The sequence below is a fragment of the Penicillium manginii genome, assembly GCF_028828005.1.
Source record: "Penicillium manginii strain IBT 31320 chromosome Unknown utg000002l:1.0-5564898.0:1.0-5567710.0, whole genome shotgun sequence".
Classification (NCBI taxonomy): Eukaryota; Fungi; Ascomycota; class Eurotiomycetes; order Eurotiales; family Aspergillaceae; genus Penicillium; species Penicillium manginii.
This window is the reverse complement of record NW_026643103.1, coordinates 1,811,932-1,836,306: the sequence shown is the minus strand read 5'-3', so window position 1 is coordinate 1,836,306 and position 24,375 is coordinate 1,811,932. Positions and strand designations below refer to the sequence as shown.

At 48.6% G+C, this 24,375-nt stretch overlaps 11 protein-coding genes across 11 annotated transcripts; 5 read left to right on the top strand and 6 right to left on the bottom strand.

Annotated features, from left to right (window-relative positions):
* Positions 1-280: 280 nt before the first annotated feature.
* Positions 281-1,906, bottom strand: N7533_001944 (uncharacterized protein; the record flags this gene model as incomplete). The annotated part of the gene is made up of 5 exons (XM_057098594.1): positions 281-433; positions 490-911; positions 965-1,361; positions 1,426-1,844; positions 1,897-1,906. The coding sequence occupies 5 exons, from the start codon at positions 1,904-1,906 to the stop codon at positions 281-283; spliced, it is 1,401 nt and encodes a 466-aa protein (XP_056963730.1).
* Positions 1,907-4,317: 2,411 nt separating this feature from the next.
* N7533_001943 (uncharacterized protein) lies at positions 4,318-5,295 on the top strand (the record flags this gene model as incomplete). The annotated part of the gene is made up of 3 exons (XM_057098593.1): positions 4,318-4,460; positions 4,520-4,787; positions 4,843-5,295. 3 exons carry the CDS (start codon positions 4,318-4,320, stop codon positions 5,293-5,295), a joined length of 864 nt encoding a protein of 287 aa, XP_056963729.1.
* Positions 5,296-7,675: 2,380 nt separating this feature from the next.
* N7533_001942 (uncharacterized protein) lies at positions 7,676-8,617 on the top strand (the record flags this gene model as incomplete). The annotated part of the gene is made up of 1 exon (XM_057098592.1): positions 7,676-8,617. The coding sequence occupies one exon, from the start codon at positions 7,676-7,678 to the stop codon at positions 8,615-8,617; it is 942 nt and encodes a 313-aa protein (XP_056963728.1).
* Positions 8,618-9,114: 497 nt separating this feature from the next.
* On the top strand, positions 9,115-9,644 carry N7533_001941 (SRPBCC family protein; the record flags this gene model as incomplete). Its single annotated transcript, XM_057098591.1, has 2 exons — positions 9,115-9,569; positions 9,629-9,644. 2 exons carry the CDS (start codon positions 9,115-9,117, stop codon positions 9,642-9,644), a joined length of 471 nt encoding a protein of 156 aa, XP_056963727.1.
* A 2-nt stretch (positions 9,645-9,646) lies between these two features.
* On the bottom strand, positions 9,647-10,132 carry N7533_001940 (uncharacterized protein; the record flags this gene model as incomplete). The annotated part of the gene is made up of 1 exon (XM_057098590.1): positions 9,647-10,132. One exon carries the CDS (start codon positions 10,130-10,132, stop codon positions 9,647-9,649), a length of 486 nt encoding a protein of 161 aa, XP_056963726.1.
* Positions 10,133-11,155: 1,023 nt separating this feature from the next.
* On the bottom strand, positions 11,156-12,115 carry N7533_001939 (PhzF family phenazine biosynthesis protein; the record flags this gene model as incomplete). Its single annotated transcript, XM_057098589.1, has 1 exon — positions 11,156-12,115. The coding sequence occupies one exon, from the start codon at positions 12,113-12,115 to the stop codon at positions 11,156-11,158; it is 960 nt and encodes a 319-aa protein (XP_056963725.1).
* Positions 12,116-14,063: 1,948 nt separating this feature from the next.
* N7533_001938 (GFA family protein) lies at positions 14,064-14,894 on the bottom strand (the record flags this gene model as incomplete). Its single annotated transcript, XM_057098588.1, has 1 exon — positions 14,064-14,894. One exon carries the CDS (start codon positions 14,892-14,894, stop codon positions 14,064-14,066), a length of 831 nt encoding a protein of 276 aa, XP_056963724.1.
* A 740-nt stretch (positions 14,895-15,634) lies between these two features.
* On the bottom strand, positions 15,635-16,686 carry N7533_001937 (uncharacterized protein; the record flags this gene model as incomplete). The annotated part of the gene is made up of 3 exons (XM_057098587.1): positions 15,635-15,819; positions 15,883-16,323; positions 16,380-16,686. The coding sequence occupies 3 exons, from the start codon at positions 16,684-16,686 to the stop codon at positions 15,635-15,637; spliced, it is 933 nt and encodes a 310-aa protein (XP_056963723.1).
* Positions 16,687-17,196: 510 nt separating this feature from the next.
* On the top strand, positions 17,197-18,716 carry N7533_001936 (uncharacterized protein; the record flags this gene model as incomplete). The annotated part of the gene is made up of 5 exons (XM_057098586.1): positions 17,197-17,295; positions 17,361-17,775; positions 17,846-18,268; positions 18,332-18,538; positions 18,592-18,716. 5 exons carry the CDS (start codon positions 17,197-17,199, stop codon positions 18,714-18,716), a joined length of 1,269 nt encoding a protein of 422 aa, XP_056963722.1.
* Positions 18,717-18,911: 195 nt separating this feature from the next.
* Positions 18,912-22,616, bottom strand: tof1 (putative DNA repair protein (Tof1); the record flags this gene model as incomplete). Its single annotated transcript, XM_057098585.1, is given in 5 exon segments — positions 18,912-19,966; positions 20,023-21,612; positions 21,623-22,156; positions 22,225-22,462; positions 22,530-22,616. 5 exon segments carry the CDS (start codon positions 22,614-22,616, stop codon positions 18,912-18,914), a joined length of 3,504 nt encoding a protein of 1,167 aa, XP_056963721.1.
* Positions 22,617-22,879: 263 nt separating this feature from the next.
* N7533_001934 (3-hydroxyacyl-CoA dehydrogenase family protein) lies at positions 22,880-23,996 on the top strand (the record flags this gene model as incomplete). Its single annotated transcript, XM_057098584.1, has 3 exons — positions 22,880-23,005; positions 23,063-23,162; positions 23,266-23,996. The coding sequence occupies 3 exons, from the start codon at positions 22,880-22,882 to the stop codon at positions 23,994-23,996; spliced, it is 957 nt and encodes a 318-aa protein (XP_056963720.1).
* Between the last annotated feature and the right edge of the window lie 379 nt (positions 23,997-24,375).

Sequence of the window (24,375 nt, the reverse complement as noted above, 5' to 3'; positions counted from 1 at the left end):
TATCAGCTAGCATGTAGTAGCACTTGGACGAAAGTAACAAGTTTGATGAGAGAGAAGAGATGGAAGTGATCCGTCCGAATAAGGCTTTAAGGCTCCAAGGCAACAAGGCAACAAAGATAACCGGGGTTCGTTATTCTCAGCCTTTATGGCAATTTCAAGAAATAAAAAAAACATACCCAAAAAACCCAATTAACATTTAATTTATGCCGGATATTGTACATATGATTCGTGACAGCTTAATTACTAGTCGATGTGGTCCATTCCTCAGCTTAATTAACTATCAAAAGAGACCATTTGTATCCTCCAAAGTCCGACCAGCGGTCTCCGGTAGCAGAAACCACGCCCATAATAGACCAAAAAATGTCATTATAGCAAAAAACCAAAATGTCCCTTCGGGACGGAGGGAGTTCTGCAATAGCATGGATGGAACAGCCTATCTTGGTCAGGGATTGCAAGAAACTGGTTCATAGGACCTCGGGAGTAACTTACCTTCGAGAGTCCGTAGCGGTTAACATAGTGGAAACACATTAAAAGACTCGATCCAGTCGCGCGGACTCGTAAGGGGAATATCTCGGCGTTAAGCAAATACTGAATCGAATTCCAACCCATTGCCCACCCGATACCTACAAAGTAGATGAAGATGATGGAACCGAGGGCCGCTCGTTTGGTCGAAGGCGATTCAGCGCCAGCTAGTGATGCGTTGACAGTAAGATAGATAGCGATATACCACATTGCCACTTGTTGTACCAAGATTCCCGAGATCAGAGACCGCTTCCGACCGACGTGGTCGATGAGTAAAATAGCACAAAGAAGAGATGCAACAAATTTGACGGCACCGAAGATCGCTGTTGTGAATAGCTTTTCGGATTGGCCTTTGATTCCGAACAAGGAGAATAGCTCGGGCGCATATGCTTCGATCTTATTAGCATATTTGGTTATCGGGATGGGATAAGGGTGTGAATACTTGTGAGAGAATTGGCCCCGGACCATTGACTGAGAATCTGGGAAGAAACCACGAACAGTAGTCTCCTAATATTGGAGCGAGAGAGAAACAGCTCCTTCAGTGATCCAATGCATGATCTGTATAAGGAGCACTCTTGTTCATATTCCAGTTGTCCCTTGATCCCTTCCAGTCCCGTCGAAATCTCATGGTGATCATCCGGCAGGCCCCAGATCTTCCCCAAAGCCCTGCGTGCTTCATCCCATTTACCAACTCGACAGAGATGTCGAGGACTCTCTTCGCAAAGAAAGGAGCCCATAATCAGAAGGCCCGCCACGATTATTTGTATCGACTGCGGGATAATCCACTGCCGAGAAGAAGTGCTCGGCATATGCACCGCTGCTCCCCATGCGGCAAAATACTAAAACCAGACAGGTTAGACGATTCACAACCCATCATGATGATCACTATCGCAAAATACTCACTCCAACCATGATTCCAATATATTCCGACATGCCAAATACAGACACCAGCATACCCCGTGCGCTACGCGGCGCAATCTCTGCAAGATACGTCGGTGCCACAACCCCAGCTTGTCCAATTCCAAGCCCCATTATAAAACGACCAGCGTATATTTGACCCAGTCTCCCACTAGCAGTGATGACGATGATAACACCCGTGAGCCACAGCGTACAGAGCTGACGCATCGACCAAAGCATTCCCATACGCTCGCAAAGAAGGAAAGCGATCAGCGCGCCCGGAATGCTGCCAATGTGAACCATTGAGGTGATATTCGAGAGGCGGTTCGCTCGTTGAGATGCATCGAGGGATTTGTCTTGAAGACTGAATTCATTGACAAACGATTTTTGCGCGACCGTCGTGGCAATGAGGCCTTCGTCGAGACCTGTTGCTTTTTTTTAGCTATTTGAAGACGCGTTTTCGGGCGATTAATCTACCTCTTGACATTCCCGACAATCCGAAGCAAAGAGCAGCACATGTTAATCTGAATGTAAAATGCTTGAATGTTGAATAAAATGGCGCCAGCGTCTTCATCCTGTTGGATAATGACAAGGAGAAGAGTTGCAAGCAGCTTCTCCGTCTGGTCACGGCCTAAGAGAGCCCGAGATGAGTACCCTAGGTGTCGTTGATGAGAGCATTCGTAATAATCTGCTCAGTTCTTTCTTTTGACCATTCTGGGTCTCAATAGGGGGCAGTCAAGCGTAATAAGTTAGGCCCTATTGGCACAGAAGAGAAGCCACCCCACTCAGCCCTATAGGGCTGAAGGAAACAAGCCTTCGATTGGACCAATCCAAGGCATGCGGTGGGAAATTAAAATGCTCTAAAAATGGGGATTACCATTCAATTGAACCATACAGAGTACCCCGTACACCTTTGAGAAAGGTAGAATTGTGTTGCCTGTGAGCGGGGACGATGTTGGGATCGGATCGGATCCACACTGTTGCCAAATCTCTTCATCCCGAGACTGGCTGGGATATTTTCACATTCTGCTTCTTATAAGATGCTTGGCTATCTAAGCTTTCGTAGAATTAATTTGAATGGTGCTTCAATAATACCCAGTAGTATTCAAAGTCAATATGCATCGTCCATAATTCTCTATTGTCCAATTGCTCAATGCGTCCTACTATTTAGTCTATGATGATTTCAATTCAAAAAGAAAACAGAGCACAGTGAGTATTGGACAATCCTTGTGCAATTGGAATTTCAAAGGAATGACTTTGAAATTCATATCTGTATTCATTTTGCTTTGGGTCCGAGTTCCAAGGTTGCTTCCTTGTCGAACCCCAGACGGTTGGGTCGGGACTTCATCCACCACCGGTCGATTATAGCCTTGGAAGGGCTCAGGACAACGTTATCCGTCCATCGCTGGGCACCAATATCGCTTTTCTACGGGTTAGATATGTTAGAATGAAATTCAATTTCAGAAAGCAGCCTAAAACTTATCTTGCATCATTCGCTGGGCAGCCTATGTACCTACCAATAGCAACTACTTTACATCTGGGTACGGACTACCCCCCCCAAGTGAGTTCAAGTTCTATATTCCCAGCCATTAGCAATCTCCGAGTCTTTGACCGCCATTGATAGAGTACTAGTAACCACTAGTGGCTTGGGAAAGCCTAGTAATTACTCAGTAAGGCTTACTGATTCTTCAATAATTGTGAATGTTCTTCAAATAGTGGGCTAGAATTGTGGCCAGGGTTTCTGGTCAGGGTGTGGACTTGGCCCCAGTTTAGAACTGGTTCTAGGTAAACTGGAATACATGACGACACTCCATGCCACCGACGGGTTCCAAAATTAGTACTACTCCTGGGGAAAGCTCCCACAGAGTAACGAAAGCGGGCATTCAGTGCGGGCGCCGAGTCCAATCAAGTAAGATCCAGGAGACTCGTCGGCGGTTCCTTCAGATCTTACCCCAAGATCAAGCTCGGACACAAGTCTGGATGATCTGGCGAGCCCCAACTTTGTCTCCTGTCACTGCCCAATTTTGACAACAGGGAGAGAAACCCCACTCCGTAATACCCCGTAGGCGGTAAAAACTCCGCCCAAGCCAAACCCCAAGAACCAAAGGGAGGGGAAGGATAGGGGGGGAGGTATCGGGGGAACGCGGGGCGTTCTACACCATCATTCCTCTAGGGGAAATCCCACGCGTGGTTTCAGGAGCAAGATGATTGACTTACTTACAGGAGACACACCGATCTTCTAGAAGGTCGCGTTCCTGAAAAAGGTGGGCGATCATACCGGCTCACCGAGCCAATAAAAATGCCGGCTGCATCACCGGCTGCCGGGCCGGTCGTAATTTGATTGGTTGAAAATGCCGACGAGGGGAAGTGTGCGATCTATAGAGGCCGAATGGGTTTTGTTCACCAACTCAACTACCTGAATCCATTGTTGGGCGATAAGATACATGGTGGGCATTCTTATTACCTGATTTCCCCATAATAACACACTATATCTTTCCCTCTGTCGGGCATTGTTCCTTTTTCCCCTCCTCCCACTCCTTCGTTTAACCCTACTTCAAGTTTTTTCCCTTCCTTCACCGGAAGTTGGCCTGGTCGATCCACAGTAAGTTGTCTCATGAGATAATATTATTGCACTGCCCCGCGTTACATTTGTTTTATCTAATCGTATTCGCCTCCAGGTTTCTCTCCATTAAACGCCTAGCACTGTGGACTTGAGACCATTCCAATTTCCAACCGCTCTGTCTTTCTCTACTTTGGCATATCCACCAGCAACTCACGACTTCTACACCCACATTATTGCGACAAGTTCCACATCCAGACGGCCCGTTCAATTGATGATCGTGGCTGGGCTGTTCTGAATAAATCAACACACAATAACATACCATATATAAACGCACCATGAACCAAAACCTTCAGGAGAAGCATATGCCGCTGGGTATCCATCGCAGCGGCAGCCGGCTTGCCGAGCTCATGGTGGCGGATACCCTCGTTGCTGCAGGCTCAGCAACTCTGATTACACCAGCGGTGATGATCTTTGACAGGTGAGTAAATTCATAGTCTTGCGCAAGATTTCTCTAGAGCACTCGCTGACTCTCCCTAGACTCGTCGTCGAAAAATCCTTCTACAACCAACCACTCTTTCCCGCATTCCGCAGACATCTCTGGTTCTCTATCACCCAACCAGCCACATTTCTAGTTTCGCGCCCTAGCCTGCTGGTCTGGGGCCTCTATACAGCAACCTTTGCAACCGCCAACATGTCCGAAACCCTCCTCAATAAAGTCTATCCCAAGATCGACCATGCCATTGCCGGCATGACCACATTCGCATCCACATTCGTGGTCAACTCCTCCGTTGGCATTTGGAAAGATGTCAAATTCGCCCAATTATTCGGCAGCCCAAAGCCAACAAAGACACCATCTCCAGCACCACAACCGGACGCCAAACCACCACCTCCCCCAAAGATGGTCCGCTCCATTGGCCGCACCAGAATCCCCCCTGGCCACATACTCTGCATTCCTTCTCCGAGATGGCCTCACCATCTTCGGATCCTTCAGTCTCCCCGCAATGGTCTCGGCTACTATCCCGGACTCCATTGCCTCGCAGGAATATCTCAAAATCCTGATCGCCCAACTCGCCATCCCTGCCTCCATCCAGCTTATCAGTACCCCGATCCACCTCTTCGGCCTGGACGTATACAACCGGCCACAAGTGATGCCTACAAAGGAACGTGTCGCACGGATCAGCCGCGACTGGATCGGCGCCTCCCTCCTTCGCATGTGCCGAATCATCCCCGCGTTTGGAATCGGAGGCTTCGTGAATACCGAAGGCCGACTATATCTACATGAACAGCTGGATGAGCGTCGCACCCCATCATGAATCCACGCATCATCCAACCAATACAAAAAACCCCCCCACCAAAGAAATAGAATATCATACATAGAACAATATACCCTCATTTTGCATTTCTTTTTTTTTTATCTTTCCATTTCTAACCTCATCACGTCATTGTTTCGTTCCATTCGAATTTCGCGTTGTGTGCTTATCGGCTATCAACCCCACCGACTGCCCCGACCGGCCCGGTTTTCTGCGCTTGGCCTCGGCGTGGACCCCGGCTTCACCGGGCCTGCTCTGGCCCTGTGAGGGGCTGTAGAGAATTTTGCTTTCTGATTTTTGAATGGGTTTTTGTTTGATTTCTAGGCCCGCTTCGCGGGGTTGGGCACCCTTTTTTCCACCGACTTTTACATGCCGCCCGGAAGAAGATCCCGACCACGTACCGGTGGGGAAGTCTGAAATTATATGGTCATGACTCAAAGGTTAAGCCAAATTGAAAGTAGATATGGGAGACAACTCCTTAGTTTAGGCAATTGATTCGCCTTTTTTGGCGCTCTGCACGAGAGTATCTACTAATACGGGAGAACTCAAAGATTTGTATGCTGCAGTCTACTACTTTCAATCACCCATTATGATCCGAACATGATGGAGACCTTCCAAGTTGAAGGCTTGCTACTTGACCGCCACGACCGCGTCATATTTCTTTCTTTTTTCATTCATGAAAATTCATGTCCGAGGAAGCTGTAGAGTAGACCATGCGAAGTCTCTGGGATTATAAAAATAGACTAAAACTCTTCGAGACCTGCTAGTTAGTAGGAGACGCAGGACGTTCAGATCAGGTAATATCTTCAAGTCCATCTTCCAAGGATCCTGCATCCTCAGAAGCATCGTATTGGCTCCGCTGTGGCTCACACGAGTTGGTAAAACTTGTTATATCGTTCAAAAAATCTTCTTCATGAGTATTACGCCGAATCGGTTCCTTGAGAAGGTGGGCGTAGCGACGCAAGGGTGACATCTCTAGGCTTTTGAGTACCGCCGGGACATAGTAAATGGGGAGACCCAGGAAAACACTAACGAGGCAGAACAAGAATATCACAAGCGGGGATTGACGGGGAGCTATTTCCTCATTGAAGGCCAAACATTCGAAATAAATGCCAAGACCGATCAAAAAATCGCCCAACGCTTATTTGAGTAATATGGTAGGTGCCTTCACCATCATAAAGGAATGAAATGAAGCTGCCGTCCACCGGTTGTCGCGTTTAAACTTCTTGATGAGTGAACGGATCATCTTCAACTTTTGACTTGTGCAAGTGGTTGTCTCTTTCTCCTTTTTGAGTTGATCGAATAGGTCATCAATCTCCGCCTCGAGCTTACGGAGTGGCTCAGTACTGCTTGGTTGACTAAAGAAGTCCTTCACGTCATCTACCGTAAAGAGACTGCTCATAGTTTGCTGAACCAGGTAAGCATAGAATACGGAAAGGCCACCCGTCGAGAGGCTGACTGTAAAAGTTGCCTTGGCTGTCCAGTGCATCTGATCGAGCTTTTCAAGGCCTAGTGCTGTTATAGCAACTTGGGCTACAATAGCTGCCTAGGAGACTATAACAGGTGAATTTTAGTTTCAGAAAGGTATTGATGGTCAACTTATTGCGACCACTAGCATTGTGCAAGTGCAATCTTGCGAGGCAGACTTTCGCAAGACTAAAGCTTCATCTTCCTTAGAATTTAAAAATGCTCTTCGATCCTCTGCACAATATGATTTGCGTCGGGAAATATGATAATCAGAACCAGTGCTTATAGGCAACCAAATCTGAGCTTTAAGTCAGAATAGCTCTGGCGAATAGGCTGGAATGATATCACCTCCCATACTCGAAACACGGCCGGATATCTCAAAAGAATGCTTAGAGACTCCACGAGGGTGACTACAGGTTTCATTTGGAAGCTGCCGTAGCACGTCGAATGATAATAATTTGCAGGTGATAACTGGCAGTCTTTCTTAGTGAAATGTGAAGCTCGCGAATTTAGCTGCTCCTCGTTCACATTCACCGGGGTTCTGTCTGCGGCCACCATAAGCAGCGGTAAAGGGAGACATCTCATTGGTCTCCGGGAGACCCACCCCTGCAGATAATCAATTCATGGCCCAGAATGAGCCCTGTTGACTTTGTTCAAAAGGAGATTTGCAAGGCAAGTACAACTTCAAGATTTGGTTTCTCTAGCATCCAAAAATCTAACGTTCCCCGCATTTTCGCATGTGGGTTTCCCATACAGGCAGCAGCCTGCAGAGCCTCAAATCGTCGAGATGACTCAGCCCTGCTGTCGGTGGCTGAGCCTCGTCAGACGAAAATAAAACAAGATAAATAGATTTTACCCCTGCAACCCACCTGGGCACTCTCCAGCTCAAGTCACTCAATTCAAGGAATACCTCAATATGGGGCCACTCAATATACGGGATGATTTCCTTCGGGGACCCCCAAAAGACGCGACTGTTCACAATATCGACTTCACAAAGACATCCCCGCCAATCACCGCATTCAAGGACAACTTCGCCGCCATAGTCGACAATTTCATGACCGAGGCAGAATGCAAAGAACTCCTCCAAATCGCAGAAAAATCCATCACTCCCACAACAACTAGCACAGACGCAGACGGACCCCACTCACCAACTCCAGCTTGGGAACGCGCAATGATCAACGCAGGCGGCGGCCGACAAATCATGTCAGTCGACAGCCGCAAAAGCGGACGAATCATCCTCGACTCAGTCGATATCTCGCAGCGGATGATGGACCGCCTGCTTCCATTTCTGCGCGATTTCGGCATCGCGCGAGTGCAGAATCAGCCATTGGTTACTGGACTTGGTCCCGCGCGCCGAGGCGACGTGTATCTAAAACCACGACTTAATGAACGCTTGCGCTTCCTACGCTATGAGGGGGGTGATTATTTTCGACCTCATTGGGATGGATGCTACGTGACTCCCGACGAGTCGGAGAGGTCCTTGTTTACGATCCAGCTTTATTTGAGTGGAGAAGGCGAGCAGGATATGGAAGAGTTGCGGCCGTATTTGGAGCTTGCTGAGAAGGAGAATGCTCTTATTATAGGGGTTGACCCGGACGAAGAGGAATTGAGGAAAGTAGCAGCTCAAAAGGAGGAGCTTTCTAGTGAGACAGTGGGAGGGGGATCGGAGACTCTGTTAGGTGGTGCTACTTCGTTTATGCATGGGTTTATGGTTAAGGATTCTGTCCGCGTGTTTCCTAAGACAGGCCGTATACTCATCTTCCAGCAGAGGAATCTGATGCATGGTGGGGATGATGTCTTCCGTGGGGTTAAGTACACGGTTCGGTCGGATGTGATGTATTCAATGTTAGAGAAATAGAGAGTGCCTAGGTACTTTTTGATGCAAATACTAGTAGCGCAGAATAATATTTCCCCTGCCTACTAGGTACCTGTAGCTGATCTAGTTAGTATTTAGTTGACCGCCCGGGCTGTTCTGAGGTGGACACTACTAGTAGTACTACTGGTAGTATGTAGCTATATTTTCCTTTCGGCAATTCATTCAACTTGGTTTGTAATTGACAACAGTCGAAAATAAGAATATTCACATGTGTTGTTCGATGTCAGCCCCCTCATCTCACTTGCATTTCCGAGATGTTGAAGATGTTAAACACCAAAGGTGACCCTTCGGCCCCGCAAAAAGCCCGAGCTTATCAACCGTTTCCAACCTTACGTCATGCCGCATTCAGCACGGCGCGTGAACCGAATTCAACATAAAATACACCGCGCCGCCTCGAACTGTGTTCTCCAGACTTATACTTGCTCACTGTGTCAATCAAGTGTTTGCACATCAAATAATTGCCAATCCCTCCACCAATCATGTCGTCTACCAACAACGTCGCCTTCACGGCGCCCATCAACCCACCCGGCACCACCCCACTCTCGCTCTCTCAAGTCTGGGCCGGATTACTCTTGAAAATCCGGTCCGCCGAGACCTTTGTCGCCGCAGCAATCGAGTCCACAGATGTGATCAGCGAATCAACAGATTCGCAAGGGAATTCAGTCACCACTCGTGAAGTTCTATTCCGCGAGACACAGAAAAAGGTCAAGGAGGTCGTGACCGCGTTCGAAACGTGTCGCGTCGAGTTTCAACAACCGGACGGAAGCCGGGTATCCAATGTCATCAGCGAAGGTGCTGGCGGAGAACTCTACATGACCTACGTCTTTGAGTGGAGGCATCCCGGCGTCCCGAAGGAGGAATTGGCCGCTCTGCTCGAGAAGGAGAAACGGATGAGCCGAATGGCGGTCGAAGGGACGCTCAAAGTTATGCATCAGTTAGCCGAGGAAAAAAAAGATTTAAGAAAGCCCAGCGAAAAAGAAATACAATCATCAGATCTTTTGCTATTTAACACTACCAATCATCACTGTCATAGTCCACCTCGGGATAGATATCCCCTCCGTATATTTCATGCAACTTGGTTTCCGCGTAATGGCGCTTGAGGGCCTTGGCCTTCATATTCCGAGAATTGGTCATACTTTCGATCATCAGCTCGGTTGTGGGTGTATGAACTGGCTTCCTGCCACTAATCGACAGCCATATCTTCGAGTCGGTGTTAATGCGGCTGTCCTCTATCTCATTTTCACCCGGGCGTCGCGAGAAAACCACCAATCCTTTGACGTGAATTAGCCGGATGAGCAGAGCCCAATCTAATCGTTGCAGGCAGAATACGTCAAGTTCCAGCCTCATCAAGCCTTCACATTGACGAAGTAGCTGCCAACAGCTTTTGATATCATCCCAACCCCATGGATCCACCAAGTCACCATTGGCTGGTCCTCCCCACATCACTCTCTGGGGGATAGTCGTATCATCGTGCAAGATACGATTATGCGACGGCATGAAAGATATTTGCCTCACCCATGAACGAACCTGGGGACTTATAGCGCGAATAAACCCACTAAGCAAATTAGGATATTCGAAAGCGAAACGATTCTCAGACCAAAATATCGGAGCCGCTTCATTGTAAAATCTCCTGTTGATGAGGAGAACTTCCAGATTGGTCCGTCGCGTACAGAGACAACGGAGAGATTTCATGCACGGGTCGCCGTAAACTCTGCCAACCACATCCCAGTAGCAGTTGTCGCAAAGATACCCGTTGGTATGTGGTTTTCCCCATTTGCTGCGGAAAGGCGATTTGAAAATCTGGACTTGGGGCTCTTTGTAGCCTGCTGTTCGGCAGCTCGCACAGATGCCTTCTTGGAGCAAGCTAGGACCGGGTCTAACATTGGAAATGCGGTCCTGGTATCTGCAGGAATCCTTGTGTCTCATGTCAAATTTGCATGGTTGGATAAGAAGATGGCGGTAAACTTCGTTTCTCAACTCGGATGGCAAAGCAAAGAACCTAGCAAGCGGTAATTTAGCCCGCAGTCTTGTAACGTTCTAGTCTGTAATGCCTGACCTTTTGATAAAGTTAGATTCAACTGCCGGGTTTTCTTCTGCAAGGAAAGTTTCATTTTGGGCCAATCGAGCCTTACACCTCGATTTTTGCACGCCAGGAGGACGGGCCCGTGGGAGGCGACCGGGAAATACACGATGACTTGATGAAATAGATAGATTAGACTGCGCTAATAGAGCCATAAGCAAAATCCAGAAGTAGGTGTATCGGTAGGGAAGCCTCAAGGGTATAAGTTATCTTCAAATGGTTAGGGAATCCAGTCGTTAAATGCATCATTATTTTAATTTCTGCGGGGACAGCACAGCCTTGCAAGGCACCAATGATAAAGGCAACCTGAGAGTCACAAACGAGGCCGTGGCAATGCAAAAAACGACACCCAAGTATTCAAATACAATTTTGAGTCATACATAGTTTTCATTGTTCTCAGCCCCAGGTCTCGCCTTTCCCGATTTTGACCCCGAAACATTCTACTCTGAGTCAGGCGCAATGATCCTACCCTCCGATACCTGCACCGCAGTTCCCGTCAAGATAACCTCCTCAATCACCCTGTCTTTGCTCAAAGTAGTTTTAACGCCAATATCGCTGCGACGGCCCATCTCCACTCCCTGGATAACATGGAATTTGTGCTCCTCGCCCGCTTGACCCTCTGTCAGTGTCAGGTACGCCGCCAACCCACTGGCCGAGCTACCAGTCGCCGGATCTTCGAACTGGCCTAGCATCATGCGTGTCCGGATAACCTTCTGTTGGGTGACATCGTCATATACATCGCGGACAAAGAAGTACACACAGATCAGCCCGTTCTTCCACCCTTCGTCGAGGTGGGTGCCATCCTGCACGGGGACATATTCTCCGCCAGTAGCCGTTGTCACGGCCGCCAGGGCTTCCAACGAAGGAAGCTTGATGAAGGTCTGGCTCATACCATTCACAATAGAGAAGAGAGGGAACGACGCATCTGATGCGAAGAATGGTGCCACGGTGGGGTGGTAGTGGAGTAGGTCCTTGATGCTGAACCTTGAAGCGTGGATGCGCGTATTATGCGCGATGCGCGCGGAAACAGCCTTGGTTGCAGCGTCGGTGATCGAAATGGGGATTTCGCCTGACTTTGTCACCAGAGAAGTGACATTACTGCCGGCCGCCACTTCCGGGGCGAGGCATAGGAACCACGAGGCCGCGCCGATGGTGGGGTGGCCGGCGAACGGGATCTCGCACTCGATGGTGAAGATGTCGATTGTTCGCTTGCTCGAGGCGCCGCTGACTGGGTGCACGAAGATAGTTTCGGAAAGATTGAATTCTTTCGTGATGGTGTGCTTCTGGCTCTGGGTCAATGCAGCCGATTCGTCTTCTGGTAGGAAGACGACGGCGAGCGGGTTGCCGCCGTATGCCTTGAGTGTGAAGACGTCGAGGGTAACGAAACGAAGTTGAGTCATGATGGATTGTTTGAGATTGATATTCAAGGTCTTCAGGTATGTCGGGTTTTATGAATCGAGTGTTCCCGCCCTTGAGTCATTACCGCCGGTGGGTCGTAATCTGCCGAAGCGGCCGCTTGTCATCGGTAAGGCGCACTGTATTTTCACGATCGGTGACACCCGCCAATAGTGCATGATTTATAATGATTTTGTTGATCCTTGTGGATTTGAAAACAGTGTAAGTCTAGTAAGAGTCTTGGCCATTAACTACCTAGGTAAATTAGGCTGGTTAACATTTCGTGGGCTACGAACGTTTTTATGGAGCTTTATTCTGCTCGCATGGCAGCTACCTAGGTCACTATACATATAATTTCCCCAACATCAGGTGGGGCTTTCCTATTTTAGCTGCCACCGCTTTGATAACCCTCTAAGAATACGTAAGTAGTTGTACTGCCACTATTCGTTGGAAAGAACTAGTGATTGGTATAGTGTATAGTGATAAGAATGCCAATACTAGCGGCGGGCCACACGCGACTGCGGCGGGCCACTTCGATTCTTTCCCCCACTTTTCTTTTCCCCAAGGCAGACTTCAGGGTAATCAGCCGCAAAGAAAACGGAGCGTAATTCGCTAGAGAGAAGGCTATATGAACCTTTTCAGCTGAAATGACTGCGCCACGTACTGGTTATGTGGGGTCGATATACTTCGTACAAGTACATAGCACAGGGTTAATGTCTTCATTTGCATTCATGCATTAGCGCCGTGAGATTTGACGACTGGATGACCTGGGTCAGCGTGGCGCCATAAATGTTCTTGTTTGATAAGCTTACCACCAATCCCTTAAGTACTCCAGCCTGGCCTTTCTTCCCGCCCGGAGAAGAATAAGAATTCAATCTCACTCCTGAAATATTCCAAACATATACCTAGCAGTCAGGTGTTCCCTCGCAACCTATCGCAGATACCTATTCTAAATCATCAGGATGGAGTATCCATGGCAAACAGACACCACAATCCGGAGCTACAACCCGAGGGAACTCGCGAGTCTCAGTGAATGGACACTGCAGCTACAAAATGAAAATCTAGCTCTATCAGGAAATCCTCGAACTCTCCACAGTCCACGAGGGTCTCCTTGGCGCCTTGATAAACAAGGCGAGTTTGCCAGACCCGGACCGCTTTCGGGTCCACAAGGCCAAATCACCTGGATCAATCTCCAGATACAAGAGAACAAGCCGAGATCTCGGGTAGGAAGCCAGACCAATTCAATCATTATGGCAATAGGGGCACAGTTAATTTGAACCTTTTCTACAGGGAGAAAGTACGACAGTCATGGCGATCTATGTCCATAAAAAGGGCTATGAGGAAGGGATTACCTGGCAAACTATAGCACGCCATATCAACGAATCCACTCTACCAAATACACACTTCGGGGATATTACGATTTACGCGATTGATGGAAATTTGTGGTATCATCATGGGAAATTAGAGGCGCGGGATGGAAGTCATCAGGGGACTCCTGGGGGAGTTAGAATGGTACCGCGGTCTGTCAGTGCAACAAAAATGGATGATATTTGGTATCCAGGGGTCAGTGCGACGACCCCCAGACGTACTCATCCATACCATGATAACTAGTTGAGAGCTAGTGGTATTCCCGATACGTATATGATGGAGGAGATCTCTCTTACGGTTTACGATGTCTAGCCACTCTATCATAATAGACATTGAATGTGCTATCCTCTTCTGTTGTTTCCATATGATGAATTAAAGCACTTACTAGTTATACTACATATGTAGTGTATAGATAGGGACCCAGGGGGGGGAGGTGGGTATACAAGAAAGGAGTGACCAAAGGTGAAGTTAGTCTTTGAGAAGGTACTGCATTTGTGACTGCGATTATTAGCCACAGTGGGACAACTATACATCGGACTAGTAATAGCTATCAGTACCATACCCCATTGCCATTGTATAGCCTTTTCATGGAATCTTAAACTCCTGCGGGTGCCCACGCTCAGCTCCCCATCTCTTCATTCCCTCGATCAACGCACGACTAAATCCCGCATGATATCGCATTCCATTTTCCGGCCACGCAGGGCGCCCAGCCCTCCACACGCTCCAATTCTCAGCCATGGCTCCTTCAGGTGCACGTAAGATTCCCATTGATACATCAACGATATGCGGTCTTTCATCGCAATAATAAAAGACCGTCGCACCACAATCGCCGCAGAAAACGCGATTCACACCCTCAGTTGACTGATATCCCTTCGCCGTTCCGATGCATAGATCCTTCGGTAGACGAGGTTTGATATGATCTCGTGCAACAAACATCCACGCAACGACATTCGTCCCAGTAACCAGGCGACAGTCATCGCAGATATCCATACAAGCGAGCCATTTACTCTTATCGATATCAGAAAGCCAGTCTTTACTCGTAGGACTGGCGGTGAACTCCTCGCTAGGTCGGGCGATGGTAAATGAAACGCCACCACAATGACACTCCGCGCGAAGTTCGTTCTGGTTGCTTTGTAATTCCTTGGGAAGACTGACATCTGGCAAAGCCCGACCATCCAGATCGTCGATCTCTAGTGGCTGTCCGTCAATTTCCGAGAACACCGCTGCGAGACCGCCATCTGGTGCAGAGTCAGGGAGCATATGTGCGTTATACAGCCATATTCCCTCGTCATCTCTGTTTGCGTCGAAAACCGCAGTGGATATTGTCCATGTGTCGTTGCGTCCTCCAATACAGCAACCACAGGTGCTGCAGAAGTACGTCTTTGTGTTCGACCTTGGCAGGGAATAGGCGGTCATTTTTTCCAAGCTGGAGGGCGCGGTGAATTCGAGCTCGATTCCTGAAGGTAGGTTGGCATGGAAACAGCATGGTGCACCGTAGGTGTATCGACAAACGCTACAGTGGCACATGTGTACTTTCAAGGGGAGAATCTCCATGGGAATGCTGACGGTGAACTGGACATTGCGGCAATGGCACGATGCAGTTAGGGTCTTTTTTTCTGTCATTGCCATTTCAAGTTTCAAGATTTAGATTTCTGACCGGTGCTGTGAGAAGAGAAGAGGGGTTTATGACTCTTTGTACTGCAGAAAGTGCACGGGCCAGATCGGCGCTCGTATTTGCGGTCGTCCAATCCTATGGAACAGAGTTAATCTGAGAATGCGACCATACATATGAGTATTCCGAAGGAGATCTGGGCCAAATGATGATTATTCTCAGAGCTTTGTATTGGTATTTTGGTTGGGATTAGATGTCAACCTATAAACTTGCCTATCACGCAGAATATGGCCGGTCCCACTGTACCTACGTCAACAATGTGAACAAAAAGCGAATGCCATAGAAAAGAAAAAAAGCAGAAAAAGAAAAAGAAAAAGAAAAAGAAAGGAGAGTATTTGATCGCTGACAGATATAATCAACTGTCAAACTGGAGATCATAGCCCTAACTCAGCTTCTATTATCCCACATATGGACTTTCTTAGAGGACCAATGTTTCACGACACCAAACCCGTGAAGAACCTCTCCTGTTACCGTCAACTCTGCACTATTGGCGGCCTTGGCTAAAGTCATATGCGTTCCCAAAGGCCCTATTCAGATACTGCTGAGTGACATTCCCCTCTGATTCCCAGTCGACTGGAATTTCGAGATCCGTTTGACTGTCCACAAGTGGCTTTATGTCGTCGCAGAATTGCAACTTCATTGGATTCCGATACCACGACGCGAAATGAACTGCAAATGCTCGTTAGTCAACACGAACCTAATTAAAAACGAACAGAACCGTTCTTAACATACTCATTGCTAGCATAACGCGCACATCTTCTGTCCGATTTCCAATACCCGCATGCCAAAGTCGCAAATCGCGGATAACGATTGAGCCTTTCGGAACCACAGGCTGACAGGGTGGTCGGAGAGCACGCTGTTTCTCCAAATTTTCAGCCTTGATACGTCCGCTTGCACGCTCGCCATGGAGACCCTCCTGGACATTGAGGCCGGTATCGCGGTGCGTTCCAAGCCATATTTCTGTGGAGCCGTTCTCAGGTGTCATGGTGATCAGTGGGACATTGATGACCAGAGCGAATGGGTGATCAGGGTGTTGAAAGTCCGCATCAGAGTGCACAGGCTGTGAAGCAGGTGGATATTCTGGAGTAGGAGGCATGGCCGTGTTTCCGGAACAGAATGTCCATTTTGGTCGGGGACCCAGTGCGGTTGATGTGATTTGGATTGCGATCGAATCTTTGCCGTGTCAGTATCCTTGTATCTATCTGGCGGTTGGATTGATGGGGACAAACTCATGAAAATCTGGGACTCGAAGTATTTTAACATTGGAGGGGCGTCTTGCTGGATATTGTTTGGGTTGTAGTTGAAGGGACTGTTCTCTTTGCGTGCAAAAAGGGTGTGTGCATCTTGAATCATCTTCTCGTTCAGACGATCGAGCATGTCATGGGGCACAACATCGTTGACCACAACCAAGCCATCGTGATAGAGACTTCTGATTGCTATCTCAAGATTTTTCGGGCCAAGCTGGCCATTTTGTATCTCAATTGTGGACGGTTTAATAGCATTAGGATAACTCCGGATGGTGCTAAGAGATCGCATTGCTCGAGAGAGAGAAAGAGATTGACTCCGTCGGGTCGGGATTAATACTGACCGCATCATTTGAATTGAATGGGACTTCTCATGTCGGATACAGGGATTGAGAGGCCTTATATACTTCAGCTGCACGTTACCCCAGCTGTCCCAATTAGGAAATGGCCTAGTTCTACCCCGCTTTTCGCTTTTCGCTTTTCGCCTTTCGCTTTTCGTTTTTCGCTTTTCAATTCAATCCACTTCTTCCATACTGGCCACTGGGTTGAAATGCCACGCCCCTTCAAATTAGACCGTAGGGCCTCCAAATCCCACTTATTGCCTCATCATATCCTTGTGGATGATCTAGATCCAAGCTAACTTGTTAGGAAGGCTGGTGAGGTTGAGTGATATCCCTGCAAAGGAGCAAATCTAACATGCGTGCACATTAAAGTGTCCAGTGCCGGCGACGCCGGGTGCGATGTAAGTGAAGCAAGGCATGAGGATCACACGACTCTGATATCTAATTCCCGGAAAAAGGCGATGGGGTGCGACCCAGTTGTACACCTTGCCAAGGTCGAGAGTGTCAATGGCCCTTGGGCGAGCACGAAGCTCAATGGCTTAGAGAGCCTGGCGAGTCGTGTGAGGCCGAGCGAGAGCGAGAGTCTCGCTCGCGTCCATTCGATCAAGTCACACTCTCACCCCAGTTCCATTCCCATCTTTCCAACGATGTTGAGGTAGAAAATCACCAGCGCAACCTCAATTTCGTATCTACGGATATCCCAGAGAATGCTCTCCAGGACATTCAGGTCTTCCGTCTGTTCAGACACTATAAAGACCATCTAGCCTCCTGGTATGACCTTAATGACAGCCATCGACATTTCACGGATAGGGTGCCTGTGAAAGCGCGATCTAGTCCGCTTCTCTTGAGCGCAATCCTAGCCTTTTCTGCAATCAGTCTGCATAATTCCAGCTCCGAATCTCTGGCTGATGTGGCCGAATTTTATCATCTTGAAAGTGTGCGATACTTATTGCAAATCACGCGCAATATTGAAGATGTCGTTTCGAATGGCGAGGTGCTAGCGGCAATATGCCTTTTGCGTTCCTTTGAAATCATTTCACGTAAGAAAAACTACTTCTCCATATATGGCAATGGACCGTTTGCTAATATGACATGTTGAAAAATGACCAGAAGATCTCAGCTCCCAGAGCCATCTGCAGGGATGCTATTCCATATTGGCCAGCAATTCGATCAATTTAGATTCGCTATCAAGTCTAGCCCGAGCTGCATTCTGGAACTATCTCAGAGAAGACATCACCGTCGCGCTAATCGAGCGCCGAAAGCTAATGATCGAGCTACCCGATGAGCATATTCCCAGAAATCCAGTCACTGATGACGAATACGCGAATGTTGTTACCATCATCCTTGGACAAATCATCAATCGATGCTTCGGTGATGGTACGAGTTCTCTACAGCAGCTTTTGCTTGACCAAGTTAATCTGGAAACTTGGAAACACAGCCTTCCTCATTCCTTTACGCCTATTTTGAATCACACCTTAGCCGAAAAGGGCGAGAAAGCTTTCCCGTTCATGGGTACTCTTCATGGCTGGCATGGTACGTAGTTATTATCGATGGATCTCAGGGAGTTTTGCTAATTGACTGATACTATCTACATAGCGGCGGCTATTCAATATTACCAAACCGCAATGATTATCTTGAGACTTTCGAAGCCTAATCAGCAAGCAATTTCAGTGATCGATAACTTAGAACAAATTACGGAATTGAATCGCGAGCTGGAGAGCCGCAGTACTGAGATCTGTGCCTTGGCGCTTTCAAGCGAATCGCAAGCTGTATGGATCAATTCTTTTGGTCCGATTGCATTTTGTAAGTCTCGTCGCAGGCCGCGCCTATGGTAGAGGTACTGACTTACACTTTAGGTGGATGCTGGCTTCGAGACCAGAACAAATTCCGGGATATCATCAGCGGCGTGAAAGACTGGGGTTCTCGGACGGGATGGCCAGTCTCTGATATAATCAAATCCTTGCAGGAAAGCTCTTCATAGGACCTTGAAATAGGAGTTATGGGTATCTCATGGGGTACGAACTAGTTCATAAGACATCTACGGATGAAGATAATTGCAAAAAGAATATCAATATACAAACTTCGAAACTACTTAGATAGGTATCCCCAATCTTTGTCCCAGCCGCTTTCAAATGCCAAACGCCTCATAAGGTCATCATAAAATCATCCAGGGGCTTTACTCGGAATCGCTCTCGATAACAAAGCCTCCACGCATGCGGCGGGATGACACGACAGGCGTATCCTCCTCGTCTTCATCTACGTTGGTCTCGGGAGCGTCAGCCTTTGACTTCCGGTCTCGAGCAAAAACTAAATCATCATCAAAGTCGAGCTCATCTTCATCTTCTGCAGATGTAAGAGGAGTGTCCTCATCGTCTCGGGTAGCGTTGCCAGTGTCAACTTCCCGTGAGCGAGATGACTCGCCTTCCAGATCTGCCATGAGGATATCGTCGTCATCACTGCCAGCATCACTGCCACCGGATTCAGATCCGCGACGCTGGCGTTTCGGCTCACCAGTCGCAGCCGATTTCCCAGTATCGCTCTTGCGCTTGCGTGCACTCGCTTTCTTGCCCTTTGAGCCGTCCTCTTCTAATCGTCCAGTCAACAAGGCTTTCTTGACGTTCTCGGCTTGTTTCTTCCGTCGTTCTTCCTCGAGACGGAAGAATTCCGCGTCACCGTCGGCATCGCTCTCCTCGTCACTGGCATGGATGAAAAGGTCACTCTTGATTTTGGCCTGGCGAGCCAATGCATTTGAAAGCCGGGCATCGCGACGTGCCTCAAGAACATCATCACCAAGGGGCTCCTTCTCAGAATTGTCCTTCTTCTTGCTCTTGCGTTTTTTCTTTAGTTCGTCTAGTGCATTAGACTTGGACCGTGGGTTCGGAGGGAAGAGAATTCCTTCTGGAACCACATCTTCGCCTTCAGAGTCATCTCCGAAGTTAATGTCGAGTGTTCCCTGGTCAAGGTTATCTCGTGCGGAGCCCGTGTTCTTGCGGCGAAGCTGCTCCCGGGGATCCTCAGTGCTTCCTTCGGGGATTGGGTTCAGCATGGACTTGTTGAGTGTCGATACAGCCTCCCGGAGCTCAGTTGAGCCCATTCTCGCTGGAACAACCCAAGAAGCACCAGGTACATCTTCAACTCCAAGTTTTTCAAATCCAACTTCATTCAGCAACAGACGAAGCTTTGCGTTGGCAAACATAGCGTTCGCACAAAACTCATCTTGCGGTTTGACGGCTATGGCAAGGTTAGCTTTGATAATAAATCGGTAATCGAGGCAATCATAGACATACGGATCAGTGGGTTGGGTGCATTGCCAGCTTCAGGGTCCTCTGCATGACGAGCCGCGTCCTGAGTCTCCCAGTCCTCTCTTTCAGAGGCTGCAGAATTCAAAACATCAACGACCCATTTCACGAGGTCTGTCCGCCCATCAAGAACAAGTGCACCAGTCACGATTCCCAATTTTGCTTCAGATGTTGTCGCATCCTTTGAAAAGATTTCAAGTGTTGCTGGCGGTCGCTTGACTGTAGACAATGTTTGTCTTTCGTGCCCATACTCGAGGTAGAAAACAGTTGAGTTCATTTTGCTGAAGAGCAGTTCGGTAATCAGGGCAGGGCGTTGATCAATTTTCTTGACCAGGCGGCGAAGGATTTGTCGAACCAATTCCTCCCACTCTTTGAAGACCGACCTGTTGTTGCTGTCCATCGCACCAGGTCCCTTGATCATCCGATTAAAAAGGTTGATGATGTCCAACCTGAACAACAAAACAGTCATTTCTTGCTTGAATGCAATGCGATAGAAATAGCGGTGGGCACGTTTCAATTGCTCCGAATTCAGCTCTTTGTAGAATGCGGTAAAAGCAACGAATGTGTCCACGCAATTCTGGGTGCAAAACTTGGCTGCAAACCGTTTAAAATCGAAAGCTCGTTCTTTGGTGATTTGAGCAGCGTCCTCCATTTCCTCATCCTCGGAGTTCTGCTCTTCATCTTCCGCCCCTTCCTGCCCATTTAGTTGTTCGGCCTTCTTCTTTCGTTTGGCTTTGCGCTTAGATCGAATCTGCATGTCCGCGTTGTCCTTTGAGTATCGCTCCAGCATTCGCAGGAAGACATGTGAAAGCTCAGTAGCGGCATCCAGATATCCAAACCCTTGATCTTTGAATCCGCGGACAATAGCCAGAATTCTGTCGTGGGTTGTTTCTTCATAGAAGATTCGGTTTTGTATATTTTCGGCGATTTCTTGGTCCTCTTCAATTGGTGACACAGCCATCTCTTGGACTGTGAGAAGAATTTGGGTGAAGCATCGCATTTGGGCATTCAGATCGTCCCATTCCTTGTTGTCGAAGCTACTCTGCATAGACCGGTTCAGAGTGATGAAGGTCTCCTGGTTCAATACCCCGGCCACCAAGCCATAGCTGTCTGGTTCGGTGTCTTTGGCTGACTTCCCTTGCTGGTTGCGTTTCTTGAGTTGGGACGCGCGTCGTGCACGCTCTGCCTCAAGGAACCAGGCAACGGTGTAGAAAAACTGACGAGAATTTATTTCCAGAACTCGTTCGGCTTCACGTTCAATGGCCTTCCTGACATGGGTGAAAAGAGGGTTGAAGCCAGAATCTAGGAACTCTTCCACGAACGTCCTGAGATTCTTCGAGGCCGATGCAGAGAGGTGAGCAGGCATGTTGAAGTTGTTGTTTTGGACAGCATCTTCTTTCTTCCGACGAGTTTGGGGCTTATTCCATTTCTTGCTTTGATCCATTTTGTGAAGAGTGGTTTGGTCATCCCGCAAAACATCTTGTCCAGAGACGGTGGAAACTTTGCCCGCATCGTCGCGCTTCACCCAGATCATTGTTCCGAATCGACCATGTCGGGTAGGGGCATTTTTGGCGTATTCTCTTCGGACGAGAGATTCTTTTTTGCAGTAAGTCGCCCAACTCATCGGTTCGCTTGGCCTTCCTCTGATCTTCTTCCATGAACAATTTGTCGACGTTGACACCCTTGACGAGATGGAACAGGATCTCCAGAAGGACCACATCCTGCATGTTGAAGTCTTCTCCGACATTCGAGCACATGGTCAAGATGAGGGCGAAAGCATCCTGTTCTTGAAAGGCGTCGATCGTAGCCGATCTCGAAGTCTCCTCCTCCTCGCCTTCAGCCGCGAGCCGCGCATTTGTCGAGATGATCGCAACATTTCGCATGAAGTAAAGCATCAGCTTCAGAATACCCTCCTCTCGGCTTTCGCGCTCAGATCGGGGGATCGCCATGCTAGGTAGCGCAATTCGGATGGCGGCACGGAGGAGATTCGATCCACCATGCTTGAGAATACCACGTTTGTATTGGACCTGAGTTTGTTGAATGTATGGGGTGTGGCGATGGTGGTTGACGGTCATCTGGCTGTGGAATTCAATCGGCCATGTCAAAGGCACAAGAAGTTCCACTGCGCTCATGTTAGCTCGTTCAGGATTACGATGAAACAGATAGATGTTGGGTAGGGGCGTGACATACAACACGCCAGTGCAATTCTCGTCATATGCTTGCTCTTTTGTCCAGTATTCCACCAAATCGAGAGAATTGGAAGCAGATCACCGTTCACCAGGTTCGCCTCTCCCAAGCATCTAGCCACGTCCATTCGGTTGTTCTTCTCATCGTATAATTTCAGCCATCGCTTGATATCGCGGAGACATGCCAAGGCATCATCTCCCAGTACGTATTTATCTGCGTCTTCGCCATTGAAACCTCCGAGCTAAAATGAGGGTTGTCAGCCAATCTTCAACTCTCCTACTGCGGCGATCTGGGGAAGTGGCACTCACGGCAGTGACCAGGCTGTAAACGTAGCCACGCACATCCGGGTCTACGACCTGAACATCATGACCCAGAGCAACAACCTCCTGCTCCATGGTGGGCGATGGGATAGGTGTATATCGCAATCAGCTTTCACTTCACAAATGTAACTCGAACGGGCGACGCGTTCAAGCGCGTTCCTGTTCCGCGTTTCGGCCGCTTCGTACCGCCTCGGCGATTCGGAGAAACGAACTCACCGCCGCAGCCGAGGATAGCCGATGACGTCGGGAATTACTAGGACAAACACGTGAATATCTATAGACGCTTTGCTCCTTCTCTCGTCTTTGACTCTTGATCACCTTCTACTTCACTCACAGTCATGTTCGCCTCTTCTCTTCGCTCGGTCTGTCGCAATGGCCCAACAGTGGCCCGCGGTTTCAGCTCTACAAGCGTGGCCAGCGCTGCCGAGGTTAAGTCTCTCGGTGTCATTGGTGCCGGTCAAATGGTTCGTCTCATGTCTCTGGCCCTGGACTGGAATCTAGGGGATTTTAACGAGAAATAGGGCCTCGGAATTGCTCTAGTCGCCGCGCAGAGGGCTCAAGTCCCTGTGACTCTGATTGACACTTCACAAGCATCGTTGGACAAGGGTCTCAAGTTCGCTGGTAAATTCAACCCCACCACCATAAAGACCGAATAGGTCCGCTGTTCCAATTTTTTGCACCTACAAGGATTCTAATACTTAACGTTGTTGTTTCCATGTCACAGATAAGCTTCTCGAGAAGGATGTCTCGAAGCAGCGTATCACCAGAGAAGCCGCCGATGCGGCCCGCGGCCTTCTTACGGCCAGTACCAAGATGGACGACCTTTCATCAGTCGACTTTGTGATCGAGGCCGTTCCCGAGATTGTCGACCTCAAGCAGAAAATATTCGCCAACCTTGCCCAGATTGCGCCTAAGCATGCCATTCTAGCCACCAATACGTCCTCCATCTCCATCACCAAGATTGCGGCCGCTACCACCGCAGACCCGACGGATCTGCAAGCCCCATCACGAGTGATTTCAACCCACTTCATGAATCCCGTTCCTATCCAGAAGGGTGTTGAGATCATTCGTGGTCTGCAGACTTCTCAGGAGACCATGGATACTGCAATTGCGTTTGTCCAGCGCATGGGCAAGGTGGCCTCCGTCTCTGCCGACTCGCCCGGCTTCCTCGCCAACCGTATCTTGATGCCCTACATTAACGAAGCAGTGATCTGCCTTGAGACTGGTGTCGGTGGCCGTGAGGATATCGACAACATCATGAAGACCGGTACCAATGTCCCCATGGGCCCCTTGGTCCTTGCGGATTTCATCGGTCTCGATACTTGCCTTGCCATCATGAATGTCCTGCACCAGGAAACCGGCGACAGCAAGTACAGGCCCTCTGGTCTTCTGCGCCGCATGGTCGATGCTGGCTGGCTTGGAAAGAAGTCCGGTAAGGGCTTCTACGATTACTGATATCCATGCATATTACCTGGCTGAACTGATGAGCAAAATTGGTTTCTTTTTGCACTATACCTCCTGTATCCTACCATTCTAGATGGCCACTAGCCCTTGATCTATATGAAGTTTTTCCTGGAAAACAGCCACAACTCCCTCAGTACCCGTGAGATCTCCCAGCTTGATCTTTACCAGATCCGTAGAGTTCGTGTTCACAGCAGATGTGACCCCTTTTCAACCAACCATTGCCTCCCTTGAGTCTACTCGGTCGTTTCCTGCTCATCATGATCCCTGGCGGCAGTTTACCTCGCGGCGCGATCCATACCGGCCAGAACATAAGCAAGAGCGAGATCCCGGTCCTCTCCCAAAATAGTAGCATTGCGATTATCAACCTCGG